Source organism: Danio rerio, chromosome 5 (genome assembly GCF_049306965.1).
Source record: "Danio rerio strain Tuebingen ecotype United States chromosome 5, GRCz12tu, whole genome shotgun sequence".
Classification (NCBI taxonomy): domain Eukaryota; kingdom Metazoa; phylum Chordata; class Actinopteri; order Cypriniformes; family Danionidae; genus Danio; species Danio rerio.
In genome coordinates, this window is record NC_133180.1 from 77,655,001 (window position 1) to 77,677,266 (window position 22,266).

The 22,266-nt window shown below is 34.1% G+C and overlaps 1 protein-coding gene across 3 annotated transcripts in view; it reads right to left on the bottom strand.

Moving 5' to 3' along the window:
* Positions 1 to 22,266, bottom strand: part of brinp1 (bone morphogenetic protein/retinoic acid inducible neural-specific 1) — a 210,239-nt gene that overhangs the window by 51,646 nt on the left and 136,327 nt on the right. For all 3 annotated transcript variants that reach the window (XR_012405698.1, XR_012405697.1, NM_001328411.1), the window contains 1 exon segment: positions 11,578 to 11,683. Coding sequence is in view for 1 of the 3 variants with exons in the window: in NM_001328411.1 (NP_001315340.1) it covers positions 11,578 to 11,683 (106 nt within the window). In the remaining 2 variants the exon portion in view is untranslated.

The window sequence follows — 22,266 nt, forward strand, 5'->3', positions numbered from 1 at the left end:
GCAAAACAAAAAAATAGGTTCATGATGATTTTCAGTCAAAACAGCTGACCTCAGATCAGCTGTGAATCCCCGGCGGGTCTGAACCGGGTCATAGACGTGTTTCTCCAGCAGTGTGAATCTGTCTTTGGGGCAGAAATGATCTCTCTGGCCTCTATTCACGGCCATTTCCCAAAGCCACCGTGTTATTACTGAGTGAGGGATGCTGGGATAGCGCTAACAAACGCTAGCTCACACTAACACACAATAACCCACTCTATAACACAAGCTAATCACAAACACACACACACTAATACACATTAATGTGAATTAATTAATATATTTATTCATTTTCCTTCCTTGCCAACTTCTCCAGCATATGTTTTACACAGCGGATGCCCTTCCAGCTGCAGCCCAGAACTAGGAAACACCCATACACACTCATTCACACACTTCTATAGTTGCTATGGCAACAACAACTATAGTACTTAATCTGCTGTGGTGATTGTATGGTTGCTAGGGCAGCACAACAGCTATAGTACAGTACTTAATCTGTTGTGGTGATTCAACGGTTGCTATAGTAACAACAACTACAGTACTTACTATGTTGCGGTGATTTTATGGTTGCTTTGGTAACACAACTACTACAGTACTTCATCTGTTGTGGTGATTCTACGGTTGCTATGGTAACAGAACCACTACAGTACTTAATTTGATATGGTGATTCTATGGTTGCTATGGTAACACAACAACTACAGTACAGTACTTAATGTGTTGTGGGGTTTCTACAGTTGCTATGGTAACAAAAAATATAGTAATTGATCAGTTGTGGTGACTGTTGTGGTAACACAACAATGATAATAATGACTCTGTTGTGGTGGTTCTACAGTTGCTATGGTAACACAACTACTATAATAATGGATTAGTTGTGGTGATTCTATGGTTGCTATGGTAACACAACAACTATAGTAATCAACCCGAGCTCATTGTGGAAATGTAGCCCCGCGGACGTTTCTGCGGACCGCGACATACGTCCCGGTAGGTACGTATTCGAGCGGTTTTTGTTTTCGCGGATCAGCGAGAGGCCGCTGTGCTCGCTTTTTCGCGTGAAAAACTAAGAGCTTTCTATTTTAGCTTATGAGCTATGGGGTACCTCCGGCCACGTAAATCGCGGTCTCCAGAAACGTCCGCAGGGCTACGTTTCCAGAATGAGCTTGGGTTGATAGTAATTGATCTGTTGTGTTGATTCTATGGTTGTTATGGTAACACAACAACTATAGTAATTGATCTGTTGTGTTGATTCTATGGTTGCTATGGTAACACAACAACTATAGTAATTGATCTGTTGTGTTGATTCTATGGTTGCTATGGTAACACAACAACTATAATAATTGATCTGTTGTGTTGATTCTATGGTTGCTATGGTAACACACCAACTATAGTAATTGATCTGTTGTGTTGATTCTATGGTTGCTATGGTAACACAACAACTATAGTAATTGATCTGATGTGGTGACTCTATGGTTGCTATGGTAACACAACAACTATAGTAATTGATCTGATGTGTTGATTCTATGGTTGCTATGGTAACACAACAACTATAGTAATTGATCTGATGTGGTGATTCTACAGTTGCTATGGTAATACAACAACTATAGTAATTGATCTAATGTGGTGATTCTATGGTTGCTATGGTAACACAACAACTATAATAATTAATCTGTTGTGGTAACGCAACTATAGTGATTAACCTGTTTTAATGATTCTAAGGTTGCTATGGTAACATAAAAATCATGATACTTAACATGTCGTGGTGATTCCATGGCTGCTATGGTAAAAACAACTATTGTAATATAAACAAATGATCCAGCATTGGGAGAGTGTGTTCATTATATCCCTGTAAAATGTTTTGTTGTGTAATATACATTATGAGTGTATGTAAATTGTTTATGAGTCTCAATTTGTATGTCTTTTATCAATAATAATAATAATAATAATAATAATAATAATAATAATAATAATAATAATAATAATAATAATAATAATAATAATAATAATAATAAAGTGCAGCATCACTGGTGGCAACATGGACTGAAGGTCAGTGTGCTCTGACTGTGTTTCAGGGCTCTCACATTTACAGTATGATTTCATCACACACACGCACGCACACACACACCAACTCCAACAATCATTCCCAAATGAGAAAATGAAAGGCGTTTTGGAGGCTGATTAGCAGCGTCTGTGATGTCGACACGATGGCAGAGTTGATTTTATTGCGTTTGGAAATGTAACAGCATGTCATTATCACGCTCCGTCAGATATCCGGAGGCAAAGTCACTCCGCTCGCGTCTTTCTCTGAACCAGAACAAGACGGAAAGCAGGAGAGAGAAAAATAATAATGGAAAAAAGAGAGAAAGCATTTGGAGGCTGTGCAAATATTGAAACAACAACACAGTGGAGCTGCTGTGATGAATATCAGGATGAAGATCAATCTGTGTGTTTAGTACAACTGTAAATACTGCTTATAAACATTCGATTCAATCAAAAATTGCAAAAAATAAAATAATAAGCCGTTTTCATTACTGATAATAATCAGAATTTTAGTTTCTTGATCATCAAATCATCATATTGGAGAGGTTACTGAAGGATTGTGTGACACCGAAGACTATATATATATATAAACATAGAAATTGGTTAATTTTGTGTTGCAATAAATTATCTTATAAAATTAACTTTTTTTTTTTTTTAAATAATTAAATAAATGAGTGTGGCCTTGTGAGTAATATTTATTTATTTTTATTCATTTACTTATTTACTTATTTATTTTCTCATTTATTTTCTTAATTTTTCACTGTGCAGATTAGTTAGTGTTGCGATCAGCAATGATCTATCAGAGTCGGATCGCTGGAAAACTACACACATGCCACATTAACGAAGTACAACTCCCAGACTTCACCTTGCACACACCTGTTCCTGTTTCCCACTGATTACACAAACACAGCCAGAAGATCATTAGATCCCCACATAACAGTTAGATTGAGTAGTTCATTCTGTCAGTACTGAATATTTTTCAGCAAGTTTACTGCAACCAAGGCTCATTGGAAAAAAATGTGCATCAGACTACTTAAAATACATAATTTAGGGTGCGTTTTATTGCATTTCAGATGTGCATTTCAATTAACCATTCCACATGCTGTCTACATTTTTTTGCAAATCTTATTACATTATTATCTTTTGTTGAATATTATTACTGCATTATTGTTATTAGTAGTAGTAACCAATTAATATTATTATTATTATTATTATTATTATTATTAGTAGTAGTAGTAGTAGTAGTAGTAGTAGTAGTAGTAGTATCATTATTATTATTATTATTATTATTATTATAATTATTATTAATAATAATAATAATAATAATAATCATGCTTTTATTATTATTACTATTACTATTATTATTATTATTTTATTATTATTATTATTATTGCTTTTATTATTATTATTATTTCTTTTTAACTTTAATTATTATTAATAGATTATTAAATAAAGGTTTCATGGCCTTTTTATGACTATGGGGATTTACAGATTCAAACAATTTTTGTCTTTTTGTCTTGTTTTTCTATTAAATTCTTGCTTTTTTTTCTTATCCTGCAGTTGTTTCTTGTTTTTATATCATGCAGATTTGCTTTTCAAATAAATGTGTCTGATGTATACAAATATTTTTGCTGCTTATTAAATAGCAATAAAAATAACACTTAAAAATATTGGTTAAGAACATAGTTGCATTACTTTTAGCAATGAATTAGTATATTAATCCTGAGCCGGGATTGAGGTTTTGCTTCACTTTGATTCGCTTTGCTTTACATTTTATCATTCAAAACAAGAGCAAGTGGGGCAATGTGTGCATAAATCTGCATAAGTCCCTTATTAAACAGTTCTGCAAAATAACACCAAGCTGCTTTACTGCCATCATGCTTCTGTATATTTACATCATTACACAAAACGCACAAGCAGAGCTGAAAAGCAAATAACTTTTCACAAACACAGTTTAGTTTTGATGACAACTAATAAAAGTCAGAGTCAGTTCTCAGTCTCACTGTCAATCCAAAAAAACACAGTAAAATAGCACAGTAAAATAAGAGTAAAATAGACAGGACTCCTATAGAGTCCTGTCGTTTCACTTCAATATTGAATTTATTTTGACTTTGTTCATTTATTCGTGATATATATTTTACATTTCATAATTTTGACTCCCCAATATTTCATAACTTTGACTCAAACTCTTATAACAGTATTATATTAACAATGCGTTGGTATGGTGGCTCAGTGGTTAGCACTGTGGCCTCACAGCAACAAGGTCGCTGGTTCGAGTCCCGGCTGGGCCAGAGTTAGGGCGCTCCGGTTTCCCCCACAGTCCAAACAATTAACTAAGTTGGCCGTAGTGTATGAGTGTGTGTGTGTTAATGTGTATGGGTGTTTCCCAGTACGGCGTTTTAGCTGAAAGGACATCCACTTTGTAAAAACTATGCTGGAATAGTTGGCAGTTCATTCCGCTGTTGCGACTAAGCCAAAGGAAAATTAATTAATAACAATAATAATAATGATAATAATATTAATAATAATAATAATAATAATAATAATAATAATAATAATAATAATATAAAAGTATTAATAATATTAATAATACAATTGTAATAATAATAATAATAATAATAATAATAATAATAATAATAACAATAAAAGTAATAATAATAATAATAAAAGTATTAATAATATTAATAATACAATTGTAATAATAATAATAATAATAATAATAATAATAATAATAATAATAATAATAATATTAATATTAATAAATAATAATAATAATAATAATAATAATAATAATAATAATAATAATAATAATAATAATAATAAATAATAATAATAATAATAATAATAATAATAAATGTATATTGTTTATTTATTTTTATATATTTGATTCTCAAAATAGTTTTGCTATTTATTTATTAGTTTGTTTATTTATATATTAGTTTATGTATTTGTTTGTTTGTTTTCTATTATTGTTGTGTTTATCAATAAGCAGTGCTGTATTTCTGGTGTGTGGTGTAACTGTAGTTTTGTCAGTGTTTCCTAAAGATGCTGCACATGAAAACAGCAACTCAAAATCCATCTGTTTTCTGCGTGTAGAAGCGTGCGTGTGTGTTTGTGTATGTTTGTGTGTGTGTGTGTTTCTCATGACGCTGCGTTTGCTGTTTGAGATTTAACACGATTTTACAACAGATTGTTTTATACGAGCGAGGGATGAATGTGAAAACGGCCTAATGAATCAGCAAAGGTCATTTTGAAGGGATTGTTGTGGCCGTTAATAAAAGTGTCTCTGCGGATAATAATCCTGATGAGAATATTGAAGGAGGAGGATCAGACGCTTAAAGAAATCTGTAAACAAGATGAAGAATCGCCTCCATGACTTCATTTCAGAAAGCACCTGAGGGAGACGTTTAGCCGGAAACTCATTTATTAAACAGCAGATGTTCACAGATCAGGGTTCAGGAGTTCAGCTGATCATTCGACTCAACGCAACTTTACATAAAGATGGACACATTTCATTAAAGTCAAACTGAAGACACAGCAGCTCTGTGCTATTCAATTTAAGTGTGTAGTATATTGCATTTTTTATTCATTGCTTGATTCATTCATTCATTAGTTTGTCCATTAGTTCATTCATTTATCTGTTATTCATTCGTTTATTCTTTCTTTCTTTCTTTCTTTCTTATTTATTTATTTATTTATTTATTTATTTATTTATTTATTTATTTATTTATTTATTTATTTATTTATTTATTTATTTATTTATTTATTTATTTATTTATTTATTTATTTATTTGTTTGTTTGTTTGTTTGTTTGTTTATTTGTTTATTTATTTATTTTGTTCATTCATCCATTCATTCATTCATTTCTTCATTTGTATGTTCTTTTATCTATTAGTTTGTCCATATTTTCATTCTTTCATTCATTTATTCATTAGTTAATGTTTCTTCATTTATTCATTCATGTGTCTGTCATTCATTCTCTCTCTCTCTCTCTCTCTCTCTCTCTCTCTCTCTCTCTTTCTTTCGTTATTTCTTTCTTTTGTTTGCTTTTTCGTCCATTCATTCATTCATTCATTCATTCATTCATTCATTCATTCATTCATTCATTCATTTATTTAATCTTTTGTTTGTTTGTTTGTTCTTTTATCTGTTCATTTATTTGTTTGTTTGTTCATTTGGTTGTTAATTTTTTCATTCATTCATTCATTCATTCATTCATTCAATCTTTCATTTGTGTGTTTGTTGTTTTATTCATTCATTCATTCATTCATTAATTTATTGAGTCAGTCATTCATCTATTTATCTGTTATTCATTCATTCATTAATTCATTCATTCATTCATTCATTCATTTATTCATTTATTGAGTCAGTCATTCATCTATTTATCTGTTATTCATTCATTCATTCATTCATTCATTCATTCACTCATTCATTCATTCATTCATTCGTTCATTCATTCAATCATTCATAATTCATTTGTTCATTTATTCATCTATTTATTTATTTGCTTGTTTTTTTCTTTCGTTCAATAATTCAATCATTCATTCAATAGTTTATTCATTCATTCATTCATTCATATTTATTATTTTATTAAAATTAAAATTGTATTTATTAATTGATTTATTGTTTTTTTCTGTTTTATTTTTGTCATGTACATTATGTGAGTAGCATGAACATTCTGCGAAGCTTCTGCTTTTGTGCTCCACTGTAGAAAGTGTAAGTCACAGGGGTCAGCAAGCACAGGGTCTTGAAACGCCTGCAGATCACTTTCAGGATTTCAGCTCCACATCTGACATTTTAGCATCTCAGACAAAGACTGTAAAAATACACCACATCTTACAGTTTACGATTACAAAAACACAGCCGATTTATGTTAGAACTGCTTTATTTATATTAGTTCTGCTCTGCTAACTGTATTGGAAATCATCACTGATAAAATATGGGTTTTTTTTTTTTAGATATTTTGTTTGTAATTTATTTTATTAATTTTATATACTTTTCTTGTTACACATAAATACTACTACTAATTTTGATAATAATAATAATAATAATAATAATAATAATAATAATAATAATAATAATAATAATAACAATATGTACAGCTGTGTGAATTACTTATGGTCAGTTAGTGATTACTAGTGATTACAGATCACATGACAAAATGTGTAGTCAGTAATAAGATACTTTAGATTACACATTTATGGTGATGAAATGCGATTACTTTTGGATTTCATTTAGATTACTTTAGTGCTAACATTTATTTGATGTCACTTGTGTCTATTTAGGATATTGTGCTATTTTGACACACAGTTTATGCAGTGTTCACTGAGGAGTAAGTAGACAACACTAATGTGGACACAGTGTTGCTCTGAAACAAAGGGGAAAACTGAAAGTTTTTGGAAAAACATTGCGAGTGTCTCCTGAAAACGCCTCATAATCAGTTTCCACAGCTGTTTTGTCTCTGCTGGGAAAAACAGTGAGAGAAAGCACAAGCTAAACACATTGCAGCTTCGTCCTGACCTTCTGTACAAAAGCTGATTTATATTTACACCTCTGCATTACTAAGTGCTGGGTGGAAGGGGAATAATAAAATAAAATAAAATAAAATAAAATAAAATAAAATAAAATAAAATAAAATTTAATTTAATTTAATTTAATTTAATTTAATTTAATTTAATTTAATTTAATTTAATTTAATTTAAAACAAATAAAATAAAAACACAAATGAAATAAAAGAAAATAAAATGCAAAATAAAATAAATAAATACAAAAGTTATTAATTTGATTGAAATTAAATTAAATACAATTAAAATAAAAACAGAAATAAAATAGAATAAAATAAAGTGCCAAATAAATAAAAAAATAAAACAAAATAAACAAAAATTTAAAACACAAATAAAATAAATACACTAATAAAATAAAAGAAAATAAATAGAAAACAAAATATTTAATTTAAGCTGATTTATATTTTCACCTCTGGATTACTGAGTGCTGGGTGGAAGGGTAATAATAAAATAAAACTAATTAATTAAATTAAATTAAACTCAAATAAAATAAAATAAAATGGCAAAAAAATTAAAATAAATAAATAAAATAAAATAAACACAAATTTAAAACACAAATAAAATAAATACACTAATAAAATAATAGAAAATAAAATAAATATATAGAATAAATAAAAAAATAAATAGAAAAATTGATGAATTTAATTTAATTTAATTTAATTTAATTTAATTTAATTTAATTTAATTTAATTTAATTTAATTTAATTTAACAAAATAAAATAAAATAAAATAAAATAAAATAAAATAAAATAAAATAAAATAAAATAAAATAAAATAAATTTTAATTTAATTTAATTTAATTTAATTTAATTTAATTTAATTTAATTTAATTTAATTTAATTTAATTCAATTTAAATAAAATAAAATATTTAAAAGGTGGTTTTGTAAGGATTGGCTTGCAGAGTCACAGTTCTCACTTTCATTTTCAAACCATTTTCTAGTTATTTAATTTTCTAAATCTGCTGCTGCTTTTAGTAGTACGACAATAAATGTCCTGTAAAATTGTATTTAAACTCACACGGGGAGCATATAACACTGAATAAAGCCCATAATCAGTACCTGAGGTTATAAGTCAGAGTCGTTTATTCTGTTGCTCTGCTGCGACGTCACAAAAATAGAAAGCATTTATAAAATAGAAATGTTTAGCATCACCATTTCAGATGGTTAGGACAAACATTAGTCTTAATGTAACTGGTCATTAATGTCAATGTGTAGATGCATAATGTGTCAGTTCTGCTCTTGATTTGACATCATCGTCTTGCTGTTGATCTTCAGCACCATCAGTCACTCACAGCGCTTTATTTTACTTATTTATTTCGCAGCTGTGCATCTGAGAGTTTCTCTTCTCTACAGCATGTGTCAATACAGCAGATGTACACACTAAAATCCACACAATTATCAAGACATAATGATCTTTTCATGTGATAATGATGAGAGGAAACAAACACATTTCTGCACTTCTTGTTTCTATGTTTGGTTTGACACCCGAGCAGCTGGACTGATGAATCATTTGAGGCAAATCGCCTGGATTTCAGTCCTTTTTCTGCATTACAATCCTGCTACACTGTAAAAACAGCTTTACTTACTATCTAGCCCATGTAAAAAAAAAAAAAAATCATAGGCAATGTGTTTGATGCAGTGGATGCCCTTCCAGCTGCAACCTAGTACTGGGAAAACAATTCACTCTCATACAATATGGCTAATAAGTTTATTAAATTCATCTGTTTTGCATGTTGTTGGACTGTGGGGGAAACCGGAGAGAAGAGGTCTGTATTTTGTAGAGGTCCTACATTTCTTACAGGGAATATCCAAATAAAATGCAGTAGTGGTCGGTAACTCTGGTGTAATGCGAATGAAAGCGGGCGGTTTAACGATTTAGCGCTCCCAAGTCCTGACATTGGTACAGCATATATGTGACTTTCTCATTCTTATTAAGCACCGCCAGTGCTCACATGTTGAATGAACGCATGAGCAGTGCTTTCTACATGCGCCTTTTATTCACTCAGCCTGTGAGCGCATCATGTAATGGTCCTCAGAGCGGGCTTTACCATGGTAGATCAAACTGAAGATGCGCTGTCCTTGAAGGATGTTCAGCTTGCATTAGAAAACAGCCAGTTTGCTGTTAATAAACCCACACCAGGCAAGTCTTTTTCATGTGTCATAGATGCAAATGAAAAAAAAAAATTCACACTTTAGGTCACACTTTATTTAGATGGTCCGTTTGTTGAAGTAAGTTACACTGCATCTACATCCCAACTAATTCCCATTAGGTTATAAGTAGCGTGTTAGGTTGGGGTTGGGGTTAGGGTTAGTGTGAGTTGACTTGTACTTGCAAAGCTTCCTATAGTCAGTTAAATGTCTGTGGAAGGAGCATCATCTGCAGATATCACGCAGTCTACTAATACACAAATGAACCATCAACATTAAGTGTTACAAAAACTAAATTTGCGCGAATTGATACCTTAAAGTTTTCCCCTCTAGCAGTCACAACACTGGAGCCTCTGGTTAAAGGTGGCACTCATGTCTCATCACAAAGGGCCAAACAAAAATGACATTTAGCCTGCAATCTTTGCACAACCTGCACTTTTATCTGTCATTTCTATCTTTCGATAATACCCAATTTAAATGTCAGATTTTAGAAATCAGATCTAAATTTAGTGGAAAAATTAGGTTGAGTAGAAAATTATTCTAAGCAGGCAGCGGGTGAAAATAGACTGAATATACAGCAGGAGCAGTCTATAAAAACAGTCCCGTGCAGACCTCTATACCAGAGCACCTGGAGGAAACCCATGCCAACACAAGGAGAACATGCAATCTCCATACATAAATGACAACTGGCCCAACCAGAACTCGAACCAGCAACCTTTTTGCTGTAAGACAACAGTCCTAACCACAGTCAACGTGTGGCCCTCAGAAAAAAAGTCAAAATTAAATTAAATCATTTAAATTAAATTCAAATTATGAAGTCATAATGGGGGGAGCAGAATAAACTCATCTCAAAGTCAAAACAATATTATTGTGCGTACATAAATGGCATATTAGTTTTGCCTTATTTTATTGAATGAATGAATGAATGAATGAATAATTGAATGAATGAGTGAATGAATGAATGAATGAATGAATGAATGAATGAATGAATGAATGAATGAATGAATGAATGAATGAATGAATGAATGAATGAATGAATGAATGAACGAACGAACGAACAAACGAATGAACGAACGAACGAACAAACTAATGTCAAAATGAATGAACAATTGCAAGAAAGAAAGAAGGGAGGGAGGGAAGCATGGAAGGAAGGAAGGAAGGAAATAAATAAAGGAAGTAACTGAGGTACAGTACAAAAAACTGAAGAAAAAAGCACAATTATGGAAGAAAGGAAGGAAAGAAGTAAGAAAGGAAGGGATGGAGTGAGGGAGAGAAGGAGGAAGGAAGGAAGGAAGTTAGGTAATTGTAGAAGGAAATGAAGAAAAAGCAAATGATAAAAGGAAGTAACAATGGAAGCAAGGAAATGGTAGAAGGAAAGGATGAAAGAAGGAAATTATGGAAGGAAGAAAGGAAAGATGGAATGAATGAACGAATGAACAAAGGGAGGGAAGAAAGGGATGAAGGAAGGAAAGAAAGAAAGTAGAAGGACATTATGGAAAGAAAGAAAAGAAAAAAGAAAAAAGAAAGAAAGAAAGAAAGAAAGAAAGAATGAAAGAAAGAAAGAAAGAAAGAAAGAAAGAAAGAAAGAAAGAAAGAAAGAAAGAAAGAAAGAAAGAAAGACAGCTGCACATATATGTTCAAGTACATTAGCTATTAGTTTTTATACTCATAATTCTCCATGTATCAGATATCAGTATGGAGCAGGCATGCAATCAGCTCAGTCTCTGACTGTGTGGAGCTTCAGCTAAAGCAGATCATGAATTAATGACGATTATAATGAACATAATCAGCATTTTACCTTGTAGATGCAGTTTACTCTCCGGGCTCTGGAGGAGGACAGAACTGACCGAGTCCAGGTTATCATAGGTGCTGCAGCCCAGTGGACCTGTCCGCGTCTCCGTCACCTGGAAACACACACACATATGGTCAGCTTCAAAACAAATGTTATTAAGTAATTCCAAAAATTAGTGATTAAATTGGTTGCGATAATTTTCTATAGTTTTTCATGATATACAGTGAATATAATGTACAGAAAACTGCATGAAATGTTTAAATGTGATATAGGACGTGATTCTTTGTTCAACTTATTGTTAAAGTTGTTGAATCAATAACAAAAGAGTTGAGGATATCAGAGTCGACGATAGCAGAGTTTACGATAACATAGTTGACAAATAACAGAGTTGAGGATACCAGAGTTGACGATAACAGAGTTGACAATAACAGAGTTGACGATAACAGAGTTGACGATAACAGAGTTGACGATAACAGAGTTGACAATAACAGAGTTGACGATATCAGAGTGGCTGATAACAGAGTTGACGATAACAGAGTTGACGATATCAGAGTTGACGATAACAGAGTTGACGATAACAGAGTTGACGATAACAGAGTTGACGATAACAGAGTTGACGATATCAGAGTTGACGATAACAGAGTTGACAATAACAGAGTTGACAATAACAGAGTTGACGATAACAGAGTTGACGATAACAGAGTTGACAATAACAGAGTTGACAATAACAGAGTTGACGATAACAGAGTTGACGATAACAGAGTTGACGATATCAGAGTTGACGATAACAGAGTTGACAATAACAGAGTTGACAATAACAGAGTTGACGATAACAGAGTTGACGATGTCAGAGTTGATGATATCAGAGTTGACGATAACAGAGTTGACAATAATAGAGTTGACAATAATAGAGTTGACGATATAAGGGGTTGACGATAACAGAGTCGACGATATCAGAGTTGACAATAATAGAGTTGACGATATAAGGGGTTGACGATAACAAAGTTGACGATAACAGAGTTGACGATATCAGAGTTGACGATATCAGAGTTGACTATAACAAAGTTGACGATAACAGAGTTGACGATATCAGAGTTGACGATATCAGAGCGGACGATAACAGAGTTGACGATAACAGAGTTGACGATAACAGAGTTGACGATATCAGAGTTGACGATATCAGAGTGGACGATAACAGAGTTGACGATAACAGAGTTGACAATAACAGAGTTGACGATATCAGAGTGGACGATAAGAAAGTTGACAATAACAGAGTTGATGATAACAGAGTTGACGATATCAGAGTGGACGATAACAAAGTTGACAATAACAGAGTTGACGATATCAGAGTTGACGATATCAGAGCGGACGATAACAGAGTTGACGATAACAGAGTTGATGATATCAGAGTTGACGATAACAGAGTTGGCGATATCAGAGTTGACGATATCAGAGTTGACGATAACAAAGTTGACAATAACAGAGTTGACGATATCAGAGTTGACGATATCAGAGCGGACGATAACAGAGTTGACGATAACAGAGTTGACGATATCAGAGTTGACGATAACAGAGTTGACGATATCAGAGTTGACGATATCAGAGTGGACGATAACAGAGTTGACGATAACAAAGTTGACGATAACATAGTTGACGATATCAGAGTGGACGATAACAGAGTGGATGATAACAGAGTTGACGATAACAGAGTTGACGATAACAGAGTTGACGATATCAGAGTTGACGATAACAGAGTTGACGATATCAGAGTTGACGATATCAGAGTGGACGATAACAGAGTTGACGATAACAAAGTTGACGATAACATAGTTGACGATATCAGAGTGGACGATAACAGAGTTGACGATATCAGAGTTGACGATATCAGAGTGGACGATAACAGAGTTGACGATAACAAAGTTGACGATAACATAGTTGACGATATCAGAGCGGACGATAACAGAGTTGACGATAACAGAGTTGACGATATCAGAGTTGACGATATCAGAGTGGATGATAACAGAGTTGATAATAACAGAGTTGACGATAACAGAGTTGACGATAACATAGTTGACGATATCAGAGTTGACGATATCAGAGTTGACGATAACAGAGTTGACGATAACATAGTTGACGAGTTGAATTTTAATTTTAATTTAAAAGCTTTATGTTCATAAGGCCCTTTTAACACTATTTTTTTTCTCACTGAATTTATTGACAGCACATGCTGCTGTGGTTATTGCTTTATACAGTGGGGTGCTGGTCTTTATGTGTCAGATCATGAAATACATTTCTTCTTTTCCTCCTAAAAACAAGATCAATATGTTGTTGTGAAGGCCTTGGGCAAAGGTCTTACTGCTTACAGAATTAATACAACATTCAGGAATCATTCGTGACTGATAACAGATAGACCGCAGACACAGCAGAGTTTAAATATAAGCAATGATCAGAATAATGACCCAGGAAAACACTATCAAAGCACTCATACACATTTACTGTACACATTACTGTGCAAAAATCAGAAGATGTATTTAATAAGAAAAATGATGCTTGCTTTAGCTCCCATCAACAATGATTAAGAAATTCTGTAAAATAAAGTGTCTATTGCTGATCTTACAGTAAATATTGCATTAACTAGTGCTAACAGATGGGGTGTTTCTGTAAAGGCTTACCAATTAATCCTTAATATTCTATATTTATTGTTTTCATGCAGTTAGATTATGTTATTAATGGTAAATAACTGATAATTCAGCATTGCAGTGATTAAATATGCACAGACTGTAATGAGAGTATTCATAAAAAAGACAGCTACATTTACTTAAACGATTCAATTTCCTTACTTCCATCCTTCCTTCCTTTCTTCCTTCCTTCCTTCCTTCCGTCCTTCATTTCTTCTACCACTACCTCAATTCCGTCCTTCTTCTTTCTTTCCTTCCTTCCTTCCTTCCTTCCTTCCTTCCTTCCTTCCTTCCTTCCTTCCTTCCATCCATCCATCCTTCTTTCCTTCCTTCCTTCCTTCCATCCTTTATTTCTTCTACCACTACCTCAATTCCGTCCTTCTTCCTTATTTCCTTTCTTTCTTCTTTCTTTCTTTCTTTCTTTCTTTCTTTCTTTCTTTCTTTCTTTCTTTCTTTCTTTCCTTCCTTCCTTCCTTCCTTCCTTCCTTCCTTCCTTCCTTCCTTCCTTCCTTTCTTTCTTTCCTTCCTTCCTTCCTTCCTTCCTTCCTTCCTTCCTTCCTTTCTTTCTTTCTTTCTTTCTTTCTTTCTTTCTTTCTTCCTTCCTTCCTTCCTTCCTTCCTTCCTTCATTTCTTCTACCACAACCTCAATTCTGTCCTTCTTCCTTCTTTTCTTCCTTCATTCCTTCCTTCCTTCCTTTTTTCCTTCCTTGCTTCATTCATTCCTTCCTTCCTTTCTTCCTTCCTTCATTTATTCTACCACTACCTCAATTGCGTCCTTCTTCCTTGTTTCTTCCTTCCTTCTTTCCTTCCTTCATTCCTTCCTTCTTTCCTTCCTTTATTCATGCCTTCCTTCCTTCATTTCTTCTACCAGTACCTCAATCCCTTCCTTCTTTTCTTTCTTCCTTCATTTCTCCCTTCTTTCCTTCTACCACTACCTCATTTTCTTCTTCCATCTTTACTTCCTTCTACCATTACTTTTTGTTAATTTGTTTGTCCATCCATCCATCCATCCATCCCTTTTAAAGTGTTCTCCAGTGCACATTAACCCTCCTATTATCGATGGGAAAAGTTTAACCCTATTTAATATTTGACAACAGTAAACACATGGTTTATTTAAAGACATAGTTAAGATGTCAGCAAAATACATAAGTTACTTGACACAAACCCCAAGAAGAGAAAAGGGATTATCAGATTTTATGCAAGTGCACTTATTTTTCATTTATGGTTCCACAATTTAAAATATGTCCAGAAGCCCAGACTGTAAGAATATGGACAGAACGTTTAAATGTTAGCATATGGTTATTTGCAATTGGACTGACTTGAGTATGATTACACTGCAGCTCAGCTCTTCTGTATATAAGCTGTTTTGTGAATTCTCCAGTGTTGTGCTAATGGGGACCGACTGGTGCTCAGGTGTGTGTTGTGATGTGCTGTGATGTGTTTTCTGTGTTCTCCTGCCCGCGGGTGTTAAAGGTCAAACACATGCTGCAGTTTCTCTGCGGTGTCAATGCAATGAAAGTGACCCGCAGATGTAACACGATCTGCACAACACAAGACTTATTTAGGTCAAAGGCTGCTGGAACTCACACTCTGGAGGAGGCAGAGAGACTAAATAAATGCGACGCAACACACTAAAAAAGAACTGGTGCCAAGTGCATGTTTAGTTTAAATTAGAAACCAGAAGAATGAAAATCAAGATAAAGATAATGTCTAGTTAAACCGAGGAATACGACACAGGATGACGAACACATGGGCTATGAATACAAAGAGAAGTAAATGAACAAAACACCTGGAAATGATTACAATGAGATGGAAGGAAGGGATGGAGGAAGGAATAAAAGAAGGGATGGAGGAAGGAAGGAAGGAAGGAGGAAAGAAGGAAGGAAGGAAGGAAGGAAGGAAGGAAGGAAGGAAGGAAGGAAGGAAGGAAGGAAGGAAGGAAGGAAGGAAGGAAGGAAGGAAAGAAGAAGGACGGAATTGAGGTAGTGGTAGAAGAAATGAAGGAAGGAAGGAAGGAAGCCAGGAAAAAATTGTGCTAATGCTAAAACAAAATGGAGAAAAACAATAAATGATGGAAGAAAGTAAGGATGGGAGTGAGGAAAGAATGTAGGAAGGAAATGGTGGAAGCAAATGATGAAAAAAATAATTTATGGAAAGAAAAACGGACAGTAAGAAGGAAGAAATTAAAGAAGCAAGAAAGGAAGGAAGGAGGGAAGAAATGAAGGAAGGAATTGAGGAAATAGTAGAAGGAAATGAAGAAAGAAAGAAATGACGGAAGGAAAGAAAGAAAAAAAATAATAAAAAAGAAAGAAAGAAAGAAAGAAAGAACAAAAAGAAAGGAAATGGTAGAAAGAAAAGATAAGGCTATCGAGTAAGAAAGGAAGGAAGAAAAGAATTGAGAAAGGAAGGAAAGAAGGAAGGAAGGAATATATGTAATGCTAGAAGGAAATGAAGAAAAACATTAAATGATGGAAGGAAGAAAGAAGGAAGGAAGGAAGAAATGAAGGAAGGAAGGAAGGAAATGGTGGAAGGAAAGGATGAACAAAGACAATTATGGAAGACAGGGCAGACAAAGAAAAAAAAATGAAGGAAGTGGTAGAAGGAAAGCATGAAAGAAGGAAATCAAGTAAGGAAGAAAATAAGAAATGGAGGAAGGAAGGAAAGAAGGAAGGAATGGAGGAATCGAGGTAATGGTGGAAGGAAATTAAGAAAGGAGGAAATGATGAAAAGAAAGAAAGAAAGAAAGAAAGAAAGAAAGAAAGAAAGAAAGAAAGAAAGAAAGAAAGAAAGAAAGAAATAAAGAAAGAAAGAAAAAAAGAAAGAAAGAAAGAAAATATGTAGTGAGGGGAAGGAAGGATGGAGAGAATGAAAAAAGAAAGAAAAAGAGAGGAAGGAAAGAATGAAGAAGGGCAGGAAAGAAGAAAGGAACGAATGAAGGAAGGAAAGAAGGAAGAAAATGGTAGAAGGAAACGATAAAAGAAGGAAATTAAGTGAGGAAGAAAGAAAATATGGAATGGAGGAAGGATGGAAGGAAGGAAGGAAGGAAGGAAGGAAGGAAGGAAGGAAGGAAGGAAGGAAGGAAGGAATTGAGGTAATGGTGGAAGAAAATGAAGGTGGAAAAAAAAAGAAAGAAAGAAAGAAAGAAAGAAAGAAAGAAAGAAAAGAGGGATGGAAGGAGGGAAAAAATGAAGGAAGGAAGGAAGCAAAAAAGAATAAAAGAAAAAGGAAATAAAAAAGGAACGAAAGAAGATAGAAAAAGAAGGAATGAACGAAGGGAGGAGGGGGGAGGGAAAGAAAGAAAAAAGAAAAAAGAGGCAAAAAAGAAAAACAGGAGGAAGGAAGGAAGGAAGGAAGGAAGGAAGGAAGGAAGGAAAATGGTAGAAGGAAATGATGAAAGAAGGAGATCAAGGAAGGAATAAAGGAAAGAAGGAAAGAAAGAAGAAAAATGAAAAGGAATTCAAGGAAGGAAGGAATGAAGGAAGGAAATCAAGGAAAAAGAGGAAGGAAGGAAGGAAGGAAGGAAGGAAGGAAGGAAGGATGAAAAAAGGAGATCAATGAAAGAATAAAGGAGAGAATGAAAGAAAGAAGAAAAAATTAAAAAATGAAATCAAGGAAAGAAGGAAGGAAGGAAGTGAGGTAATGGTAGAGGAAAATTAAGTAAGAATGAAATGGTGGAAGGAAGGATAGGAAAAAAGAAGAAAAAAAGTAGGAAGGAATGAAAAAAGCAAAGGATGGAAGGAAAGTAGTAAGCCCCTCTCATATTATTACATAAGTTCAGGAGTGAATTGTGCGCAACAGAGCAGCATGAACATTCAGATAAAGATCTGCTTTTGTGCTCCACACAGTAAACGCACTAATAAACCTACTGGCTGGAGTTTTTATCCGTTCCCACACAACTGCCTTCAAACATCTCTGCATGAAGCTCAGCAACACACATCACTTGGCATGGAAAGGGAATAATCCTAAAGTCCTAAAGCTACACACACACAAATAATCAGCGGATTAAGAAATAGATTGCCAGAATATAAAACAAAAATCAGAGCGCTGTCGTCTAATGAAGATGGAGATTTGCGGGATTACACACAAACGCTGAAAAGCCGCGCGACTTGATGCTCGTTCAAGCTCGCGGCAGATAATAAGAAAAACAGGCATGTAAACATTGGACTTAAAAGAGTGTAAATCCGCCGGCTTTGATTCCACCTGCCGCACACGCTCAGCGTTCAGAAACAGCCGTCTGTCGTCTCTGCTTTCATCACGTATAGATGTGAAGACGGTCAGACGACGGCGTTTTGGGGAGATTAGACGCTCCTGTAGCATTAAAGCACACTGTATCTAGTCAAATCTGCCATGAAGCAGGGCATTGTGGGACTGTTTCCTATTTCGTCTGTCACCTGTCAGCTTTATAATGAAGATCTATTTTGAGCTCTTGATAGTAAAGGGACGTGAACCCGACGCTACCCAAGAGACCGATGATGTCTTGGTGCTATTTTGGTGAACAGGCGGAGAAAACGATTGGGAGTTTGATTCCACATACAAGCCTGTAGCCAGCCTGGTGAAAGCGGTGGCTATTTTTTCTCCAAAAGTGGACCGTTTTGCAGTTATCCGGCTCATTTTCTGTGTATCTATGAGGTTTAAATGCTGCATTGTAGAGACATTTTAAGCACTATTTTTAGCTGGATTAGTAGAGTCAATATCGCTAAGTTGGCAAGGCTGTTTGTAAAGACAATGCTTTAAAAATGTTTTACAAATATATCGAGTTTTTTTATTGCAAATATTTCGTTTTTCTGCACTGTTTGATTTTTATTTGCAGCTGTTTTTGTTTGCAAATGTAATTTTTACTTCTCGAAACTTAATTTTCCCTTTGCATTTTATTTTTGTCTAACAAAGTTATTTTGTATTTCTCAAATAATTTTTGCTTAGCAATTTTATTTATTTATTTATTTATTCATTCATTCATTCATTTTCTTGTCGGCTTAGTCCCTTTATTAATCTAGGGTCGCCACAGCGGAATGAACCGCCAACTTATCTAGCAAGTTTTTACGCAGCGGATGCCCTTCCAGCCGCAACCCATCTCTGGGAAACATTCACACAGACACATTCACACAAACACTCATACACTACAGACAATTTAGCCTACCCAATTCACCTGTACCACATGTCTTTAAACTGTGGGGGAAACCGAAGCACCCGGAGGAAACATGCAAACTCCACACAGAAATGCCAACTGAGCCGAGGTTCAAACCAGCGACCTTCTTGCTGTGAGGCGACAGCACTGCCAATGCCTCGCCTTATTTATTTATTCATTTCATTTTCTTGTCAGCTTAGTCCCTTTATTAATCCGGGGTCGCCACAGCGGAATGAACCGCCAACTTATCCAGCAAGTTTTTACGCAGCGGATGGCCTTCAAGGTGCTACCCATCTCTGGGAAACATCCACACACACATTCACACACACACTCATACACTACTGACAATTTAGCCTACCCAATTCACCTGTACCACATGTCTTTGGACTGTGGGGGAAACCGGAGCACCCGGAGGAAACCCACGCGAGGGCAGGGAGAACATGCAAACTCCACACAGAAACGCCAACTATATATTTATTTTAGCTCAATACTATATGTTTTGTTTGTAAAGCTTCCCTTTATTTTGCAAGTCTATATGGCTCTAGATTGACTCCACATATTAGCTTGTCAGATGCTCACTTTTCGATGTACCAAAAACATTTCCTTCCTTCCTTCCTTCCTTCCTTCCTTCCATCCTTCCTTCGTTCCATCCTTCCTTCCTTCCATCCTTCCTCCATTCCTTATTTCCTTTCTTCCTCACTTAATTTCCTTCTTTTATCGTTTCCTTCCACCATTTTTTTCCTTAAAATAGTTTAAAAAGCTTATTTTTACTCATTATTTTCAAAATACAGGGCTGCACAGTGGCGCAGTGGGTAGCATGGGTGCCTCACAGCAATAAGGATGCTGGTTTGAGCCCCAGCTGGGTCAGTTGGCGTTTCTGTGTGGAGTTTGCATGTTCTCCCCATGTTGGCGTGGGTTTCCTCCCGGTGCTCAGGTTTCCCCCACAAATCCACACACATGCAGTATAGGTGAATTGGGTATGCTTAATTGTCTGTAGTGTGTGTGTGTGTGTGTGTGTGTGTGTATGAAGTGTATGAGCATTTCCCAGTAATGGATCGCAGTTGGAAGGGCATCCACTGCGTAAAACATGTGCTATATAAGTTGGCGGTTCATTCCGCTGTGGCGACCCCTGATAAAAAAGCCAAAGGAAATTGAATGAATAAATGAATAAACATATTTATCGACTTTACTCTGAGAAACAAATAATTGATTGTTTAAAAGATGCAAAAATCATTGTCTCAGTGTAATTAATAAACCATCATTATGGCCAAAAGTCTATTTATTTCTGATTTGAAGTATTCTGATTATGCTCATAGCTATAAATCAATCCAATATTGGCCTAAAAATATCAATATTTCAGTGTATACCTAGTATATACTATAAACTGTTATAAATTGCATTGCTTTATGAATGTAAATATAGCTTATGATTGTGATGTACATCTGAATTTTCACCGTCATTTCTTCAGTCTTCAGAGTCACACTTCATCCGCTGCTGTAAGTATAGCATGAGCAAAAGAAGCATGGTTTGCACTGTTTGCAGCGGTGCGCTACAGCATAAATATCAGTAATGCACACATACAGCTATTCTGCATAATCACACGGCTGAGGAGAGAGAGAGAACAAATATGCATCCGTTTTAATGGCACCTGTTCTGGGAAAGAGCCGCTGGATATAGTGACTCAAATTGGATGCTGGCCAACCAATAGATTTTTAAATAGATGTCCTCTGAAACGCTCGCTGCATCATCATAAATTTGCATACGGAGTTTAAGACTAAAATCAGCTGAAAGCATTGGAGAGAAGAAGAAGACGCGACCTTGACTATCAGCCCAAAACACCAGCAGAAACATGTGCATCTTCACTTTATTCCCAAATGACTCCTGATCGGGAATAAAAAAATAGATAGATAAAAAATTATAATAATAAATAAATAAATAAATAAATGCAAAATAAATAAATGCAAAATAAATAAATAAATAAATAAATAAATAATTAAATAAATAAATAAATAAATACAAAATAAATAAATACAAAATAAATAAATAAATAAATAATAAATAAATACAAAATAAATAAATAAATAAACACAAAATAAATAAATAAATAAATAAATAAATAAATACAAAATAAATAAATAAATAAATAATAAATACAAAATAAATAAATACAAAATAAATAAATGAATAAATAAATAACTAATAAATAAATAAATAAATAAATAAATGTATAAATGTGTCTTAATTTTAAGCTTCTCTGCATGATATCAAGCTGATTGCATAACATGCAGCTGATATTGATCCGGTCCAATGGCTGTGTGTGTGCTTAAGAACAGCCTAGTACAGAGAAACTAAAGGATAATCACATGAAAAAAATAAAAATAAAACATGCAGAACAAAAAAGTCTGTAAGCACGCGAGGCTGCGACTGGCCTTGTGCAGATAATTCCTCTGTGATCTCTGCGGGTCACTGCATTTAATGAGCTCGGAATAGGTTTGCTGTATGGTTTCTTTGTGTTTTTCTGTGTTTCGATGCTTTAATGACTTCAGTTTCTATCAGTGAAAAAAAACTCACTTTAAAAACTTAAAAACTAAAACTAACTAAAAAACTAACTTTTCCAGTATTAATATGCAACATGTTACAGATATAACACTGAAATATTTAAGCTTCAAACTCTTTTATTATTGTTTTTCCTATTATTGTCCTCTCTGTTAAGGTCAACTAGTTAATGTCAACTGGTACCGTCAACTTTGTTAATGTCAACTCTGTTATCATCAACTGTTACCGTCAACTCTGACATTGTCAGCTCTGTTATTATCAAAATCTGTTATTATCAACTCTGTTACCATCAACTCTGTTACCGTCAACTCTGTTATCATCAACTCTGTTACCATC